Source organism: Salvelinus fontinalis, chromosome 18 (assembly GCF_029448725.1).
Source record: "Salvelinus fontinalis isolate EN_2023a chromosome 18, ASM2944872v1, whole genome shotgun sequence".
NCBI classification, from domain to species: Eukaryota; Metazoa; Chordata; class Actinopteri; order Salmoniformes; family Salmonidae; genus Salvelinus; species Salvelinus fontinalis.
The window spans coordinates 6680879-6701101 of NC_074682.1; the positions used below are offsets into that span (position 1 = coordinate 6680879).

Here is a 20223-nt window from a genome sequence, read left to right on the forward strand (position 1 = left end):
TAAATTAGTTCAATTGACCAATAACAAGAGTTCCAAACATCTCTGCCAATAACAGCACATTTTCATTTTCCCCCTTCCCACTCAGACCAAAATTATTGCTTGAGAAAATGCACTTTGCAAGAAGCTATTTTTGTTTATTTTTGTCCATTTTAATTGAAAACCACTAACACTTCAGCTCCGTTATATGCATCAGCGTTGCGTCAATGTGACATTTTAACTGCTCTGCATTTTAACAGGAGAGCAGAGGGGAAGAGGGTCTTTATTCTATTTTCCTCTGCTGTACCATATTCATCAACTACAGCAAGTACAATAGTGTTGGTCCTGTTTTTTGTAAGTACACATTAAAATTGTTGCTAGTGGTTGTACTAAATGATCCTCTGATTAAACAAAAGCAACGTGTGTGCATTGTAAACATAGTCAATGTAGCTAGCTAGAGTTTCTGCTAGCTGGTAGCGTCGTGACTTTCGAAATCTTAGTAAAATAACCAGTGGTGTATAGTCGAGGCCATATGCAACCGAAAAACTCTTGAGCTTCTATGCTGCCATTGGACGTGACGCAACGCGAGCGCAACACGGGCAGTATAGTAGCTTGCCTTCATTTCAAAGGAAGCATTCCCTCAATGGCTGATGGCAATGCAAGACACTCGATTGCCGTAGTGTAGCAGGGCAGTCAGGTACTTAATTGTTATCCAGAAATTAATTGCTGGAGACAAATCGGCTTAATGTCTTTTCCACAGGTGCATGTTCATTAATTGTTTATGGTTCATTGAACAAGATCTGTGAAGTTATTTTTTTAAACGAATTTTCTTTGAAAGACAGGGTCCTGAAAAAGGGACGTTTTTATGTTGTTGCTGAGTTTACATGCATGCATACATACATACATACATACATACGACATGCCACCAGGGATCTCTTCACAGTCCAAGTCCAGAACAGACTGAGAAACGTGCAGTACTACATAGACCCATGACTACATGGAACTCTTCCACATCAAGTAACTCAAGCGAGCAGTGAAATCAGATTTTAAAAACAGATAAAACCCCTTACGGCACAACACGGACTGTGAAGAGACGCATACGCACACACATAATGGCTACATCGCTGCTTCATACGGCAACTGCAAGGCGCTATAGAGAGTGGTGAGTACGACCCAGTACATCCATACCATGTTTACAAAGGACGTGACCAAACATTTGATTCTTACAGAAATACAACCTAGAACACAATAAATGGCCCCTCCCCTCCCATAAACTACATTCTGTCCCTAACACCAAAACTAAATAATATAACGAAATAGAAATGTTTATATCAAACTGAATAAAAACTAGTAAATCAAGGTCACAAAACTGAAACTCAAATAAAAACCAAAAAAACTTGTAAAATCACGAAACTATAATAACCTTGGTCTGTTGTCATGCTTGTGTGTATAAAAGTTGATAAAGCACTGTTGTCATTGTTTTACTGAGGATACGACTTCCGTTCATGCCAGAGATCTTGAAGTCGTCTAGTAGCTGAACCACCTTCTCTCTGCTGGGGTCGTTCTGGTCCGTGTTTCTCACTGATCTCAGCAGCTTGATCTCATCCAGGGCTGTCTCAGTGTAGTGCTCTGCACTCTTCACCACCTTCATGGCCACAAAACGCTTCCCCCTGGAGATACAGGACAACTTACACAGTGTACCAACATTAGGAACACCATACTAATATCAGACCTGCCAACCCTGTCCAACTTTTTAGAGTACCAGACGCGCGCAGAAAATTGGAGATTCATGTGCTTTGACAAACATAATTGCTCGCACCTGGTTCAGTTCAGTCCTCTGAAAAGGTACTTACAAAACCTAAATAAATTCATACTGATAAGTACAGAACATATAAAAAAAATACATGTTTGGTGGAATTAGCACAGATTGTATGTTTATTCCATGTACAGTGTAGAATGGAGATAATTATATATACCGTTTTTCTTAGCACATGAACCCCCAAGTTTAGTCTCTATAGTAGAAGAACGCTTGTCGCCTCTCAAAACAGGGCAAATCACGAGGGACAGCTCACAAATATTGGCTTTTTAGAAACGGTTCCTAATCAACACTAAAAGCAAAATCATTTAAAAGATAAACAAAATGATAGCGTCGACAGACCGCAAACTGGCTACGCAAAGCTTAAGCAGGCTACAGCAAAGGGAATCTGAACGCTGTTAGCTAGAATAGTCCGGTGTTTCAGCCGATGTAAAAGTGCCCATTGGATTTCTTTGCAACGCGTACATCATTTCAGAGTTTCGAAATTGATAAAATCTCAAATCTAGTGAAAAGGCTTTTTCGAAGCATTGCCTCTATTGCTAAAACCGGACACGCATTCATTCTTCATTGCGCAGTCTTCTAAACTCTCGACTCCATTTAATGCCAATATGTTCATATTTATTTTGGATTATACATTTGTAATGCTTTTTGTGACGTGGCTCATAATTATAGTTACAGTCTATCAGGTTGCGTGATCCTCGTAATGTTACGTGGAAAACACAACTAATGGGAAGTTTTGAGAATGTGAAAATTAATATTTGTGTCAAAGTCTGCTGCCTCAATTTGTATGATGGCAATTTGCATATACTCCAGAATGTTATGAAGAGTGATCAGATGAATTGCAATTAATTGCAAAGTCCCTCTTTGCCATGCAAATGAACTGAATCCCCCAAAAACATTTCCACTGCATTTCAGCCCTGTCACAAAAGGATCGGCTGACATGTCAGTGATTCTCTCGTTAACACAGGTGTGAGTGTTGACGAGGACAAGGCTGGAGATCACTCTGTCTTGCTGATTGAGTTTGAATAACAGACTGGAAGCTTCAAAAGGAGGGTGGTGCTTGGAATAATTGGTCTTCCTCTGTCAACCATGTGTACCTAACCATAAACATCAACGCCTTTCTTAAAATCAATACACAAGTATATATTTTTTAAACCTGTATATTTAGTTAATATTGCCTTCTAACATGAATTTCTTTTAACTAGGAAAAATAGTGTCACTTCTCTTGCAACAGAGTCAGGGTATATGCAGCAGTTTGGGCCGCCTAGCTCATTGCAAACTGTGAAGACTATTTCTTCCTAACAAAGACAGCCAACTTCGCCAAACGGGGGATGATTAACAAAAGCGCATTTGCGAAAAAAGCATAATCTTTGCACGAATGTACCTAACCATAAACATCAATGCCTTTCTTAAAATAAATACACAGAAGTATATATTTTTTAAACCTGCATATTTAGCTAAAAGAAATTCATGTTAGCAGGCAATATGAAACTATGACTTCAAGCCTATCAACTCCCGAGATTAGGCTGGTGTAACCGATGTGAAATGGTTAGCTAGTTAGCGGGGTGCACGCTCATAGCGTTTCAAACGTCACTCGCTCTGAGAATTGGAGTAGTTCCCCTTGCTCTGCAAGGGCCGCGGCTTTTGTGGAGCGATGGGTAACGATGCTTCGAGGGTGGCTGTTGTCGATGTGTTCCTGGTTCGAGCCAAGATAGGGGCGATGACCATTGTTACAATGACCATTGTTATGTTTGGAAGAAAAGGGGGGACGTTTGCAAGCCGAAGAACACCATCCCAACCGTGAAGCACGGGGGTCGCAGCATCATGTGGGGGTGCTTTGCTACAGGAGGGACTGGTGCACTTCACAAAATAGATGGCTTCATGAGAAAGGAAAATTATGTGGATATATTGAAGCAACACCAAGACATCAGTCAGGAAGTTAAAGCTTGCAAATGGGTCTTCCAAGTGGACAATGACCCCAAGCACACTTCCAAAGTTGTGGCAAAATGGCTTAAGGACAGCAGAGTCAAGGTATTTGAGTGGCCATCACAAAGCTCTGACCTCAATCCTATAGAAAAGTTGTGGACAGAACTGAAAAAGCGTGTGCAAGCAAGGAGGCCTACAAACCTGACTCAGTTACACCAGCTCTGTCAGGAGGAATGGGCCAAATTTCACCCAACTTACTGTGGGAAGCTTGTGGAAGGCTACACGAAACATTTGACCCAAGTTAAACAATTTAAAGGCAATGCTACCAAATACTAATTGAATGTATGTAAACTTCTGACCCACGGGGAATGTGATTAAATAAATAAAAGCTGAAATAAATCACCTCTACTATTATTCTGACATTTCACATTCTTAAAATAAAGTGGTTATCCTAACTGAACTAAGACAGGGAATTTTTACTAGGATTAAATGTCAGGAATTGTGAAAAACAGAGTAAATGTATTTGACTAAGGTTTATGTAAACTTCCGACTTCAACTGTATATACACAAAAGTATGTGGACACCCCTTCAAATTAGCAGATTCTGCTATTTCAGCCACACTCGTTGCTGACACGTATATAAAATCGAGCACACAGCCATGCAATCTCCATAGACAAACACACGTATAATTGTTTGTGTGTTATTAGTTTAAGTCTATTGTTGTGACTTAGATGGAGCTTAGATCAAAATTAATGTTCAATTTATGCAAAAATCCAGGTAATTCCAAAGGGTGTATGTCAGACAGACATTATAGATACTGTACACCGTCAACACTTACTGTATGTCCCAGGCCAGCCACACAGTGGAGAAATGTCCCCAGCCCAGCTTCCTGATCACATGGTATCTCCCATTGAACAGGTCTCCTATCTTCACATGGTGGTAACCTCCTGCAATAGTAACATATGGTAGTTGGTGTGCGTGACTGTGTATGGACGTGTTTAACTATAACCAGAAGTCCCCACAAGAATAGTAAACAACAATTCCACCAACTGGGAACACTGACCTGTTCACCGGGCGTGCTACCTTGTCCCGGACCTGCTGTTTTCGACTCTCTCGCTCTCTCTCTACCGCACCTGCTGTCTCTAACTGAATGATTGGCTATGAAAAGCAAACCGACTTTTACTCCGGAGGCGCTGACCTGTTGCACCCTCTACAACCACTGTGATGATTATTATGATTTGACCTCGCTGGTCATCTACGAATGTATGAACATCTTGGCCATGTACTGTTATAATTTCCAGCCGGCACAGCCAGAAGAGGACTGGCCACCCCTCAGAGCCGGGTTCCTTTCTAGGTTTCTTCCTAGGTTCCTGCCTTTGTAGGGAGTTTTTCCTCGCCACCATGCTTCTACATCTGCATTGCTTGCTGTTTGGGGTTTTAGGCTGGGTTTCTGTGTAATACTTTGACATCGGCTGATGTAAAAAGGGCTTCATAAATACATTTGATTGATAGATTGTTAGTCCCCACGAGGTCAAATGCTACTTTTAGGGGGTTACGGTTCGAATTAGGTTAAGGGTTAGGGATAGGAGCTAGAGTTAAGATTAAGGTTATGGTTCGGTTTTTGGGTTAAGGTTAGGGGAAAATGGGATTTTGAATGGGACTGAATTGTGTATCCCCACAAGCGCTGTACAAGACTGTGTGTGTGTACACAGTGTATCATACCTCTACAGTAGTCGTTGGGATCCTCCTGCTCCTCGTCATCAGAGCCCAGTATCTCCTCATCCTGGTCTGGGATAGGAGAATCATTCTGCTTGGACGCACCTCCCCGCGGCGCAGGGTCTGGTCTGGAGAGAGAGAGGGGGCAGGGTTATTGTAAATGAGCCTTTTCCGTTAACCTGGGATTGAGGCGTATAGCTGCTGGATCTACACAACCGATGTCATGGGACGTGGTTTCATCTTGACATTCTACTTTTAAGGTCGGAAAACGTGACATACTTTAATTTATATGTCCCTTTGGTGCTCCCTGAAGCTGGGAGGTCAGGCCTCTAAATAGTACTCCATCGACAGCTGTGATGCCTTGGTATATTCAATCAAATTGGCCTCAATGGCAATAGGCCAAAGTGATATTGAGGAATCTGTGTCCCAAATGGCACCCTATTCCCTTTATAGTACACATTTTTTGACCAGGGCCCATATACAGTACCAGTCTAAAGTTTAGACACACCTACATATTCAAGGGTTTTTCTCAAATGTTTTGCTATTTTCTACATTGTAGAGTAATAGTGAAGACGTCAAAACTATGAAATAACACACATGGATTCATGAAGTAACCAAAAAAGTGATAAACAAATCAAAATATTTTATATTTGAGATTCTTCAAAGCCACCCTTTGTCTTGATGACAGCTTTGCACAATTTATTTTCTTCTTAATGCGTTTGAGCCAATCAGTTGTGTAGTGACAAGGTAGGGGTGGTATACAGATGATAGCCCTATTTGGTAAAAGACCAAGTCCATATTATGTCAAGAACAGCTCAAATAAGCAAAGAGAAACAGTCCATCATTACTTTAAGACATGAATGTCAGTCAATTTCAAGAACTTTGAAAGTTTCTTCAAGTGCAGTCGCAAAAACCATCAAGCACTATGATGAAGCTGGCTCTCATGAGGACCTCCACAGGAAAGGAAGACCCAGAGTTACCTCTGCTGCAGAGGATAAGTTCATTAGTTACCAGCCTCAGAAATCGCAGCCCAAATAAATGCCTCACAGTTCAAGTAACAGACATCTCAACATCAACTGTTCAGAGGAGACTGAGTGAATCAGGCCTTTGTGGTCAAATTGCTGCAAAGAAACCACTACTAAAAGGACACCAATAAGAAGAGACTTGCTTCCGCCAAGAAACACGAGCAATGGACATTAGACAGGTGAAAATCTGTCCTTTGGTCTGATGAGTCCAAATTTAGATTTTTGGTTCCAGATGCCATGTATTTGTGAGACGCAGAGTAGATGAACGGATGATCTCCACATACAGTGGGGCAAAAAGGTATTTAGTCAGCCACCAATTGTGCAAGTTCTCCCATTGCCAACAAAGGGTATATAACAAAGTATTGAGATAAACTTTTGTTATTGACCAAATACTTATTTTCCACCATAATTTGCAAATAAATTCATAAAAAATCCTACAATGTGATTTTCTGGATTTACCCCCCTCGTTTTGTCTGTCATAGTTGAAGTGTACATATGATGAAAATTACAGGCCTCTCTCATCTTTAAAAGTGGGAGAACTTGCACAATTGGTGGCTGACTAAATACTTTTTTGTCCCACTGTATGTGGTTCCCACTGTGAAGCATGGAGGTGGTGGTGTGATAGTGCTTTGCTGGTGACACTGTTGGTGATTTATTTACAATTCAAGGCACACTTAACCAGCATGGCTACCACAGCATTCTGCAGCGACACGCCACCTATCGAGTTTGCGCTTATTGGGACTTTCATTTGTTTTTCAACAGGACATTGACCCAACACACCTCTAGGCTTTGTAAGGGCTATTTGACCAGGAAGGAGAGTGCTGCATCAGATGACTTGGCTTCCACAAACACCCAACCTCAAACCCAATTGAAACGGTTTGGGATGAGTTGGACCGCAGAGTAAAGGAAAAGCAGTCAACAAGTGCTCAGCATATGTGGGAACTCCTTAGAGAGTTGGAAAAGCATTCCATGTGAATCTGGTTGAGAGAATGCAAGAGTGTGCAAAGCTGTCATCAAGGCAAAGAGTCGCTAGTTTGAAGAATCTAAAATATATTTCAATTTGTTTAACACTTTTTTGGTTACAACACTATTACTACACTAATTGAAAATTGTAAAAAAAATAAAGAAAAACCCTTGAATGAGTAGGTGTGTCAACATTTGACTGGTTTTCTATGTTTGGTGTTGTCGATGTTTGATGCTGTGAAACTTGGGGAATTGCTCTCAGATGATCAAGTCCTGTCATGATAACTTTGTTGGTACAGGCGAGCACATCAGCAGTGGAGCTCAAATGATTGCTCTCTGTCTCATGGAAATAGTTGGTTTTTAGCTGTATATAGTCAACTAGTTGTTTTGTCTTGTTCCTTCCGATTTAATTACTATGTTAACAACCCAAGCAAAAACAGTTGTGTGTGTAGCGGTAAATTTGGGCTGCGCTCACGAAGCGTCAACTTCAGCTGTCACTTTCACTCGCCAGCCATACAGACAAGTCTCAAGTAATAAATGTCACATGCACAAGTACAGTGAAATGCCTTTCTTGCAAACTCAAAACCCAACAATGCAATAATCAATAACAATGTATTACAAAAAACAAAACGAGAAATAAGAATAAGGAAAATTCCTGTCTTCGGCCGTAGCACGAGGGTTGTCTACGATAGCTCTGTGTGTGGGAGCCCTGCTCTTCAGTTTAGCGCCAACCTCTGTGTTAATCCAGAGCTTTTGATTGGGGACACAGTGAACCCACACCGTGGGTATAACATCACCGATGCATTTTCTAATGAAGCCAGTGACGGAGGTGGCTAACTCATCAACGTTATCGGCGGAGTCTCTAAACATATTCCAATCAGTGCTAGCAAAGCAGTCCTGTATACCCTCTGATTCTGGTGACCATTTCTCAACATAGAAAATTGCGGGTTCTTCCTGTTTCAGCTTCTGCTTGTTAACAGGAAGCATGAGTACGTAGTCATGATCTGATTTGCCAAATGGCGGACGAGGGAAGGTCTTGTATGCATGCTTGAGGGTAGAATAGCAGTGGTCTGGGACTTTATCGCCCTTAGTGGCGTTAGAGACGTGTTGATTGAAGTTGGGCATCATGTGTCTTAAAATCGCGTGCAACCAGAAAAGCAGCCTCCGCGTGTAGGGTTTCCAGCTTGTTTATAGCCTTGTACAATTTGTTAAGCGCCAGGTTGCTATTTTTATTGTCCTGAGGTGAAAAGTATACTGCAGTCCCAATAACAGTTGAAAACTCCCTCGGGAGGTAGAAGGGTCGGCATTTGACCATCAGGTATTGCAAGACAGAATAACAGAATTAGCACATCAGTTGGTGTAGATGAAGAGGCAAACACACCCCCCCCCCCCCCTTAATTTCCCTGACTCCATTGTACTGTTCACCCATCTAGTTGGATAGCCGTGGGGGGGTATCTTCGCCGAGAGCCATGTTTCTGAAAAGCAAAGAATATTGCAGTCCCCCCCCGTTGGTAGCAAATCCGTGATCGGAGGTCATCCATCTTATTATCAAGTGACTGTACATTAGCCAGTAGAATGGAGGGAAGAGGTGGCCAGTTTTCCCTTCGCATTAATCTCATCATTATCCCCATCGCTTGCCTCTGTAACTCCGGCATTTCCGCTTGGGCAGCCCAAACATTTGGTCAGAATTAGAGCCCAGGGAAGATGAGTCGAAGTAGAAGCCGGAATTGGGTTAAGTAACTGCCGATCTGATGTTCAAAAGAAACAATAACAGATATAATTGTGAAAATAGAGTTAAAATAAACAACAAAATAGCAATGTTGGGTCGGAGCTTGCAAAACTGCGGCCATCCAGTATGGCGTCATCTTGCACTTCTAACCACTGAAATGAAGGCTAGAGTAATGTGTGTTCATCTGTTTGGCATAGGTTAGGGTTTGTCATGTTTGCTATGTGCAGAAATGCATAGGCTATACATTGCCTCGTTTTCACATTATTTTACAGCTTAGCTGTGTAGGGTAGATGCCCGTGCAGTGGAGCTCATAGCCACCGTGCTTCTACACCTGCATTGCTTGCTGTTTGGGGTTTTAGGCTGGGTTTCTGTACAGCACTTTGAGATATCAGCTGATGTAAGAAGGGCTTTGGGGGGCGGACGTAAAGGTAACGTAAAGGTAATGGCGGACTGAACGAAGTTATGTAGAGCACCTCAAGATAAAACATAATATTCGAAATATCTGCTAAATAGACTAAAATATTAGCACTACATAATCTGGTGAGTGATAAACCTTCAATCTGGATAATAACACAAAACAAATCCTAAGACTAGAGACATTTATCGACAAATATTACGAAAACAGGCAACAACCAAACATGACGGAGAGTAAGACAGGGGAACCGTTTACAAAACGCAAGCGAGATTCTTCGACAGATACTGACGATTTAATATTCTCACCACCGGGAATGGTAAAGGTCGAAACCGATCTGTTAAAATCAATAAATGACAAACTGGGTTTACTTGAATTACTTAGTAAGGATATAAAAGAGTTAAAGGCAAGCCTAGAGATGAGTGATGAAAAAGCTGCGACATTGGAGAAGGAAACACACGCGCTAAAAGGGACAGTCAATAAGATTCAAACCGAAATGACTGGAATTAAAAAAGAGAACATCGTTCTGAAGGAAGCCTTACTGGAGATTCAAACTAGATCCATGAGAGAGAATTTGGTACTTACAGGTATCCAAGAAAAAGAAGGAGAAGTTCCTGAATCTATAGTTAGAGAGTTCCTCCGTACAGCGCTTCAGATTCCATGCGAAGTTGTCGACAAAATCCAACTTGAACGTGTTCACCGCTTCGGACAGAGAGGGCAGAGGTACGAACGCCCAATCGTTGCAAAATTTGCTTAATTTAAAGATAAAATAATGGTTAAAAGCCTAGGTAAAAGACTTGCTGGGACCAAAATTGGCATGAATGATCAGTTTCCGAAAGAAATTGCAGAACGGCGCAAAGTTCTGTATCCAATTTTCAAAGAAAACAGATTAAAAGCGAAACGAGTAGCTCTCGTCGTTGATAAACTATATATTGATAACCAGTTGTTCAGAGACACAAAGACTACTCCATGGTTATTTTAAAATTTACAAAGTTCTCATAAACGAGGAAAATAAACACAATTCAAGCCCGGTTACCGATTGTAACAATACAACAAAAAATATAGCTTTTTTATAAATCTTCACATATAACTAATTGAACACACAAGCACTATTTTTACACAGTGAAGATAAAAACTAAGTAAACAGAAGGCACAGTATGTGTGGATGGTATGGTTTGTGTTTATTTTATTTTTTATCTTATTTGTTATGTTTGGAAAGTTGAGTGAGTGAGTGAGTAATGAAATGGTTGCATATCCCAGAGCCAATGTATTGCTGTGAGCCGGGTATGAGAGGGCTTTCAATGTTGTTCAGATGATGGATATACTTTTATAATGAATTATACGTCTTATTTATTTATTGTCCTATCATGGAAAACTACATTTTTTTTATCTTAATAAATTATATCTAATTATTATCCTATTTTAATGGTACTGTCTATGGCCCTATACCCTAGACACCCACCTGAATGACCCAGATATTAAGGAGAAGTCCCTAACTGTTTTATGTGCTCGCTGTAAGCGGTCTATATGCAGCTAAAATGAGGTCAGAGACCAAGAGCAGCACTGCCCCCTCAAGATTCTGAGCCTGCTTGGCAGGGTTGGTCCTGCAAAGCCAAAGCCCCCTAAAGGGAGAGGAAAATATACAAGGAATTTCTCAAAGCTGCTAATGAGAACCTTGACGACCTTGTACCTAGCCGGTGGGGATTCCGGTGGGGTACCCCCACCCAGGCAGTGGCAGTGCTGGCAACACTAGCTGCAGTAACCCATGGGGATGGGGTCACACTCGGACATTCAGAGAGGGGGTATATTATTGTGGCCCTGGCGGCACAGAATCAAGGTCGGACTGCATGGAGATGCGTGGGGACATGGTCATGACTGATGGCCGTATTGTGGGTGTTTTTTCAGGAATAGGGTGTACATTTGACTGCCATTATCTAGGATATGACAATGGTAAATAAATTTCACTTTTTGCTTATTTTTTTGCGCGGTCTTGCAGGCCTTCTCATGCAGCTGCAACTGCAATAGCATTTGGAAATCATGACCCATCTTGAGTTGGGCTCTGGGATGGTGCAACTGTTGAGAAAGTGAGCTTATGGTTGTGTGGGGGTAAGGGCTGAGTGTGTATGTGTGTATCCCACAACTGTTGCGAAAGAAGAAGTAAAAGATGTAAGGTACAATAGAGGATGATCCACAGCTATATATAATACAAATCGAGGTGACGGCAATGGAAATGCATATGGCAATTGATTTACTTCAATTCGGTAAATGGAACTGTATGCTCTTTTCAAAGAATGGATCCCAGTCGGTTCAGGGCTATGGGATACAGGGGGTCGAGGGTGGTCTGCCGGGCATTGGGATGACAAGCCATCTCGAGATGAGGCCTTTTAGCGGGTGGAATAGTAGGGACCAATTGGAGGTTTACTTAGTAGAAATGCAAATATCATGGTACAACTATATAGACACTCAATCATTATGTTACTTTTTAATAGTACGTTTACAAAAATATATTCTGATTAAAAGAATGAAAGGTGTGTCTCATGGTAAGTGGTGAAATAAGTATAGCCAGTTACAATTGTAATGGCTTAGCAGATAATAAGAAAAGACGATCAGTATTTACCTGGCTAAAAGAGAAGGATTACAATATTTATTGTTTACAGGAAACCCATTCAACAGTTTTAGATGAAGTTTTGTGGAAAAAGAACTGGATGGGCAAAATATATTTCTCCCATGGGCAAAGAAATTCAAAAGGGGTGATGATCTTAATTAACAATAATTTTGATCCAAATGTGCAAATTGTCCAAACAGATCCTCAAGGTAGATGGATTATTTTAAATATGTTATTGGACAATAAACAAATATGGCTTGTTAACCTATACGGTCCGAATAATGATGATCCAAGCTTCTTTGAAAATATATATAAGAACTTATCAACTCTACCAGCAACACTAGACTCTATTATTATAATGGGAGATTTTAATACGGTCTTAAATAGCTCTATAGACCGGAAAGGAAATCACACTACAAATTATCACCCTCAGGCACTTAAGGAAATCATGAATGTCATGGATATATTGGAATTAGTGGATAAATGGAGACTTAAATACCCTGATTTAGTGAGATATACATGGCGGAGGCTGAATCAAGCTAGTCGTCTTGACTACTTTCTTATTCCATTCTCTCTGGCACCAAAAGTTAAAAAAGTGTTGATAGGGGATAGAATGCGGTCGGATCATCACATAATTGGCATATATATTTCTCTTACAGAATTTCCACGTGGGCGAGGATATTGGAAATTTAATCAAAGTCTACTAGATGATAAATTGTTTAGAACTAGGACAGAAGATTTTATAACTGACTTTTTCAGACATAACATAGGTACAGCAGATCCCCTTATTGTATGGGACACTTTTAAGTGTGCCTTTAGAGGCCATGCAATTCAGTACTCATCTATAAAACAAAAGCAATTTAGATCAAAAGAGTCCATATTAACAAAGGAAATTGAAGGACTAACAGTACAGTTAGATAGCAATAAAAACGGTACCATAGAGGCACAGAATAATTTAGAGGAAAAACAAAAAGAAATGGAGGAACTTATTCAAGAAAGATCCAGTGTAATATATTATAAAAATAAAGCGAACTGGATGGAATATGGGGAAAAATGCACCAAATTCTTTTTCAATCTTCAATATAGAAATGCTACCAAAAAAAATGTATTAAAACTTGTGACAAATGATGGAGTCACGCATGATTCACCAAATGATATTTTGAAAGAGGAAGTAAAGTACTTTAAGAATATGTTTTCGTTTCAGGCTCCTCCATCTCCACTAACTGAAACTAATTGTATGGATTTTTTTCCTATTAATAATGTAAAATTAACATCTGAACAGAAAGACTCATGTGAAGGCCAAATTACAGAGGAGGAACTGCTTGTTGCAATTGGGGCCTTTAAAGATAGGAAAACTCCAGGGCTGGATGGCATACCAGTGGAAGTATACAAAACGTTTTTTGATATACTCAAAGGACCATTATTAACTTGTTTTAACCACTCCTATATAAATGGTAGATTATCAGACACACAACAAGAAGGTCTGATATCGTTATTACTGAAACAGGACCCAAGTGGTATATATAAAGATCCAGTCCAATTAAAAAATTGGAGACCTCTTACACTTCAGTGTTGTGATGCAAAAATCCTAGCAAAATGCTTGGCGCATAGAATAAAAAAAGTTTTGTCAGATATTATTCATCCTAATCAGACAGGTTTTTTACATGGACGATACATTGGAGATAATATAAGGCAAGTACTGGAAACAATAGAACACTGAGATATCGGGGACACCAGGCCTGGTTTTCATAGCTGATTTTGAAAAGGCTTTTGATAAAGTACGACTGGAGTTTATATATAAATGCCTAGAATATTTCAATTTTGGGGAATCTCTTATAAAATGGGTTAAAATTATGTATAGTAACCCTAGGTGTAAAATAGTAAATAATGGCTACATCTCAGAAAGTTTTAAACTATCTAGAGGAGTAAAACAAGGTTGTCCACTATCGGCATATCTATTTATTATTGCCATCGAAATGTTAGCTGTTAAAATTAGATCAAACATTAATATTAAAGGATTAGAAATCCATGGCTTAAAAACTAAGGTGTCATTGTACGCTGATGATTCATGTTTTCTTTTAAAACCACAACTAGAGTCTCTCCAGGGCCTCATAGAGGATCTAGATACCTTTGCTATCCTCTCTGGATTAAAACCAAATTATGATAAATGTACCATATTACGTATTGGATCACTAAAAAATACACATTTTATATTGCCATGTAGTTTACCAATTAAATGGTCTGACGGAGATGTGGACATACTCGGTATAAAAATCCCAAAAGAAAGAAATGATCTCACTGCAATTAATTTTTATAGAAAGTTAGCAGAAATAGATAAGATCTTGCTACCATGGAAAGGAAAATACCTGTCTATTTGTGGAAAAATCACCCTAATTAACTCTTTAGTCATATCACAGTTTACCTATTTGCTTATGGTTTTGCCTACACCTAGTGACCTGTTTTTTAAATTATATGAACAAAAAATATTCAATTTTATTTGGAACGGCAAGCCAGATAAAATTAAAAGGGCCTATTTATATAACGAATATGAATTCGGAGGGCAGAAATTATTAAATATTAAAGCATTAGACCTCTCACTAAAGGCATCGGTCATACAAAAGTTATACTTAAATCCAAACTGGTTCTCTAGTAAACTGGTACGAATGTCTCATCCTATGTTCAAGAAGGGCCTTTTTCCCTTTATTCAGATTACACCTGCTCATTTTCGGTTGTTTGAAAAGGAAATGATCTCCAAAATATCCTTATTCTTTAAACAAGCCTTAGAAAGTTGGTTGCAATTTCAGTTTAATCCACCTGAAAGGACGGAACAAATAGTACAACAAATATTGTGGTTAAATTCAAATATAATAATTGATAAAAAAACTGTATTTATCGAAGAAATGTTTAAAAAAGGTATAATTTTTGTGAATGATATCATAAATAGGACTGGTGGAGTTATGTCACACATGCAGCTAACACAGACATATGGAAAAGTCTGCTCTACCCAAAATTACAACCAATTAATTGCAGCATTACCACAAAAATGGAAGAGGCAAGTAGAAGGGGAAAAAAGTAAGGAACTTGTATGTCGGCCCTGTATTAAAGAACAAAAATGGTTAAAGAAAAGTGTGATAAATAAAAACATATACCAATTTCATTTTAGGACCAAAAAACTAACAGCTGTGCCATGCAAAATAGTTGGGAAGAGATTTTCGATGTACCCATTCCATGGCACATGGTTTATGAATTGATACGCAAAACAACGCCGGATTCAAAACTTCGAATTTTTCAATATAAATTACTGTACAAAATTCTTGCAACTAATAGAATGTTATATATATGGGGTATACAATCTTCCCAGCTCTGCAGATTCTGTTGTGAGGAGGCAGAGTCATTAGATCATTTATTTTGGTATTGTCCATATGTAGCTCGTTTTTGGTCACAGGTCCAGGAATGGCTGAAGAATTGCAACATTTGCCTAAAACTAACGCTACAGATAGCAATACTGGGGGATTTGAAAAGCCATAGTCAATCAATCAATAATATAATAATTATTTTGGCAAAGATGTTTATTTTTATTTACAATCTGTAGAAGCTATGAGAATAGGAAGGTTCAGGTCTTTTGTGAAGCATCACAGCACAGTTGAGAAATGTATGGCAAATAGAAATCCGAAATGGATGATGTTGGAAGATAGATGGGAGGGGTTGGGTGGAGCTGAAGGGTGGGACTAATAACAAGATAAACAATATAGGGCATACGGGATCTGTGAAATGTGTATAGGTGCGGAGCTTTTGTGAAATAGCACAGTTACAAGTGGAAATAAAATTGGATGGACAACAGAAATAGAGGAAGGACTAAGAACAAATAAGAGAGAACTATTGTAAAGTGGACTGTGTCTGTAAGATAGGTATAAGATGTAGAAATTGAAGGTAAAAGCAGAAGTGTTTATAAGTTTACTCCAATTGGGGGATTGGTGGTAGGGTCGCGGGGAATAATAATAAAGGCATATTCTTTAAAAAAGTATGTATGTCTATATAGGTATGTGTATGTATATATGTGTATCTGTATGCATACGTGTATGGATATATATATTTACCCAAAAAAATATGGGGGAATGGAAATGATGCAGACAATTACATTGGAAGCAACATTCTTTCCGCAATACTAAGCTGATCCACTCCTAAAAAAAAAAAAAAAAAAAAAAAAAAAAAGAAGGGCTTTATAAATACATTTGATTTGATGATGAGTTGGATATTTGTTTACATAGCCAGCTAACAAGTTGCTTGTTTTGACCAATGCAATTCATTTGGAAACTGTCCCAGCTTCGTAACTAATCAGCGAACATTGGCAAACTCTGTAGTTTTGCTTTCTTGCCTGACAAACAGAGTTCATTGGCGAGAGAGCGAGGTTCTGGAGTTGTTTTTAAAAGTGTTAGGAACTTATATTGTAATGGAATACAACAAGAAAATAGGCGAGGTTGACCATCTCGAACAACCGAGGTCCTATTAAAATGTTGGATGCAATGGGCACCTCTTGAAGGCAAAAAAAAAATTGTGGCTTGTTTTAAATCGCATTGCCTATAGTAAGAAGAAAAGGCAGCGCCCGCAGTTTAAACAGATTATTGTTGAGTTGGAATTGTCAGTGAAAAGTAACTTTTCCCACATTTTATTACTTTACAGCCTTATTCTAAAATGTATCAATCCATACACAATATCACAATGACAAAGCAAAAACAGGTTATCAATTTTGGTCAAATGTATAAACAAATATAAAACTGAAATATCTTTAACATAAGTATTCAGACCCTTTACTCAGTCCTTTGTTGAAGCACCTCGACTCTTCTTTGGTATGACGCTACAAGCTTGGCACACCTGTATTTGGGGAGATTTTCCCATTCTTCTCTGCAGATCCTCTCTAGCTCTGTCAGGTTGGATAGGGCGCAAGGCTGCACAGCAGACGTGACGCTTGGCATTCAGGCCAAAGAGTTCAATCTTCATTTCATCAGTGCAGAGAATCTTATTTCTCATGGTCGGAGTCCTTTAAGTGCCTTTTAGCAAACTCCAAGCGGGCTGTCATGTGCCTTTTACTGGGGAGTGGCTTCCGTCTGCCCACTCTACCATAAAGGTCTGATTGGTGGAGTGCTGCAGAGATGGTTGTCCTTCCGGAAGGTTCTCCCATCTCCACAGAAGAACTCTGGAGCTCTGTCAGAGTGACCATCGAGTTCTTGGTCACCTCCCTGACCAAGGCCCTCCTCCCTTGATTGCGCAGTTTGGCCGGGTGGCCAGCTCTAGGAAGAGTCTTGGTGGTTCCAAACTTCTTCCATTTAAGAATGATAGAGGCCCCTGTGTTCTTCGGGGACCTTCAATGCTGCAGACATTTTTTGGTACACTTCCCTAGATCTGTGCCTCGAATCCTTTCTTGGAGCTCTATGGACAATTCCTTCAAGCTCATGGCTTGGTTTTTGCTCTGATGTGGACCTTATATAGACAGCTGTGTGCTTTTCCAAATTATGTCCAAATCAATTGAATTTACCACAGGTGGACTCAAAGTTGTAGGAAAAAAACATCAAGGATGATCAATGGGAACAGGATGCACCTGAATTCAGTTTTGATTCTCATAGCACAGGGTCTGAAGACTTAAGTAAATAAGGTATTAAAACCGCATTGTTGGTTAAGGGCTTCTAAGCAAGCATTTTTTTTGGAGCATGTGACAAATAAAATGTGATTTATTTATGTTTAAAGCCGTTTTCTCTTTGTCATTATGGAGTATTGTGTGTAGATTGATGTGGGGAAAAATTGATTGAATACATTTTAGAATAAGGCTGTAACGTAACAAATGTGGAAAAAATCAATGGGTCTGAATACTTTCCCGAATGCACTGTATCTAGACGTATCGAATCATCTTGGAAGGGAAAGAACCCTAATGATTTCCCTACTACACGTGCAAACCTGCCCAGCAAAATATAGCACGAATCTGACCTGATTGTGCCACCAGCTGCATTTACTAGATATGGTTACAAGTTCAATACGATTTGGCTTGACTGAATAGTTCAAATGTGAGAAGTTCTCTGGTTAGAGCCTGTAGACCGGTCAAAAATCGTGCAGTCTATTTCAGCCTTCAGACGCATGGGACCTCAGCCCACAGAACTAGAATTCATTCTATATCTACGCCACAGCCTCAGCGGGTGTGCAAGTTCTCCAGTCAGCTTGAGAGGCTGATGTTTGCCATGGGGTAATCAGTGGGTGAAAACAGAGCAGCACGTCCCATTTGTTTTTAGACTAAGACACTGTCTGGTGTTTTTCTGTTCAACACTGGAAGTCTACTGAGGAAAACTGGATTGTGGATCAAAAATTAGTATTGAATTGCTCTCTCCCCATTTCCTTCTTCGAGAGCGCACACACACACACACACACACACACACACACACACACACACACACACACACACACACACACACACACCTGTCAGCTGACTGGGATCAAGTATAGCAACACTATTCTGAACCTCAGGGACAACTACAAATTCACCCGTCCTTGATTCCCATCTCATAGCATTTTGAAAAGGAGGTGAAATGAAGAGGATACAAGGAATAAAGGAAAAATCAATAGCAAAAGAACCAAGGTCCTCATCGACGACAGCTGTAGGCTACAGGGATCCATCATCCTACACAACAAAACACAAAACACACACCAGGAATAAACAAGCAACATTCTCACACAGTCACTGTAAATTAAATCCACCTCACAAGGTTTGCATTTATTTAACCACCACCTCATGTAATTAAATATTGCCATAGAGGACTTCGCTGCAGTCACTTCCCTGTCTCACCGTCTGCCATTCTCCCAACTGTTAATGCCGAGGGCTTTATATCCACGGCAAATCATTTCAAAGATGCACATATCCTCCTACTAACTTTATAGCATTGTTAAATGCCTAACGAAAATGTTCCCTTTATGATGAGGATGATCCGTTCCTCTTAGTGGTAGTTTTGTGATAACTACACAGATTTTCATTTAGTAATTTCTTTTAAAGGATTCGGTTAGGCATTGTCTCAACGTTAACGATCCCCATATCGTTTAAAAGTTCACAACCCTAGCGGGGAGAGAGGGGTGGAGAATGAGGTGGAGCGAGAGAGGGTGCCGGACAATTATGAAAGGGAAGGACGTGTCGACAATGTCACCGACATTTTCCCGTCTCCATTGATGAGCAACCGTCACAGCTGCTGTTGCATTCATTCCTGACACACGCTCAACACACTCGCAAAAACACACACGGCTCGACATTAATGCTTGTCCTCTTGTCCGAGACAAGTTTAAAAAATATATATATATAAATCAGACAAGAATATAGATTTAAGTTGTCTGAATGGACACGGAATATATATTTAAAAAATGTCATCACAATATCAATAACGTCGATCAGAAGAGGCCAAACATTGGCACAATATTCAAATCTATTGTTCATGTACATAAATAACAAGCCAACATGTCAAATTATAGGTGATATGCATATTGGCTACAGCTTCATGTCCAAACCGATGCTGACATGAGGCAGGAACCAGAAAATGTAGCCAGACTTTAACCCATTCCAGTCAAAACCCTGTCTAAGCCAGGAGAGGGGTTTCTACTAAACTAGAAAACATATGACCTTTTAAGGTCATACCAAGGATCCTTTCGCTATTTGATTAGGAATTTTAAAGATTTTAAAAAGTATCAAATACATTTATACACACACACACACACACACACACACACACATATACATACATACATGTATATTATTTGATGAAAAATTGTATTTGGCCTTCCTGCTATTAGCCCAAACAAACACTTTGAATCACAGATTCACTACACGGTACAACAGATAGTTGTCCCCCCCCCCAAAAAAAGGAACTTTGTTCTGAAGTGTCTGTCCTATATCTGAGAGATAAGAAAGATCAGGAAACTGACCCTATATGACCAAAAGTACATTCCAAAATCATGGGCATTAATAGGGAGTAGGTTCCCCTTTGCTGCTATAACAGCCTCCACTCTTCTGGGAAGGCTTTCCACTAG

At 39.7% G+C, this 20223-nt stretch overlaps 1 protein-coding gene across 4 annotated transcripts in view; it reads right to left on the bottom strand.

Moving 5' to 3' along the window:
- LOC129814861 (SRSF protein kinase 1-like) overlaps nucleotides 1–20223 on the bottom strand; it is a 54917-nt gene that overhangs the window by 19762 nt on the left and 14932 nt on the right. For all 4 annotated transcript variants that reach the window (XM_055867963.1, XM_055867964.1, XM_055867966.1 and 1 more), the window contains 3 exons: nucleotides 5441–5562; nucleotides 4557–4665; nucleotides 1471–1646 (listed from right to left, as the gene is read on the bottom strand). In XM_055867963.1, the coding sequence (XP_055723938.1) occupies nucleotides 1471–1646; nucleotides 4557–4665; nucleotides 5441–5562 (407 nt within the window). The remainder of the gene's footprint in view (nucleotides 1–1470; nucleotides 1647–4556; nucleotides 4666–5440; nucleotides 5563–20223) is intronic.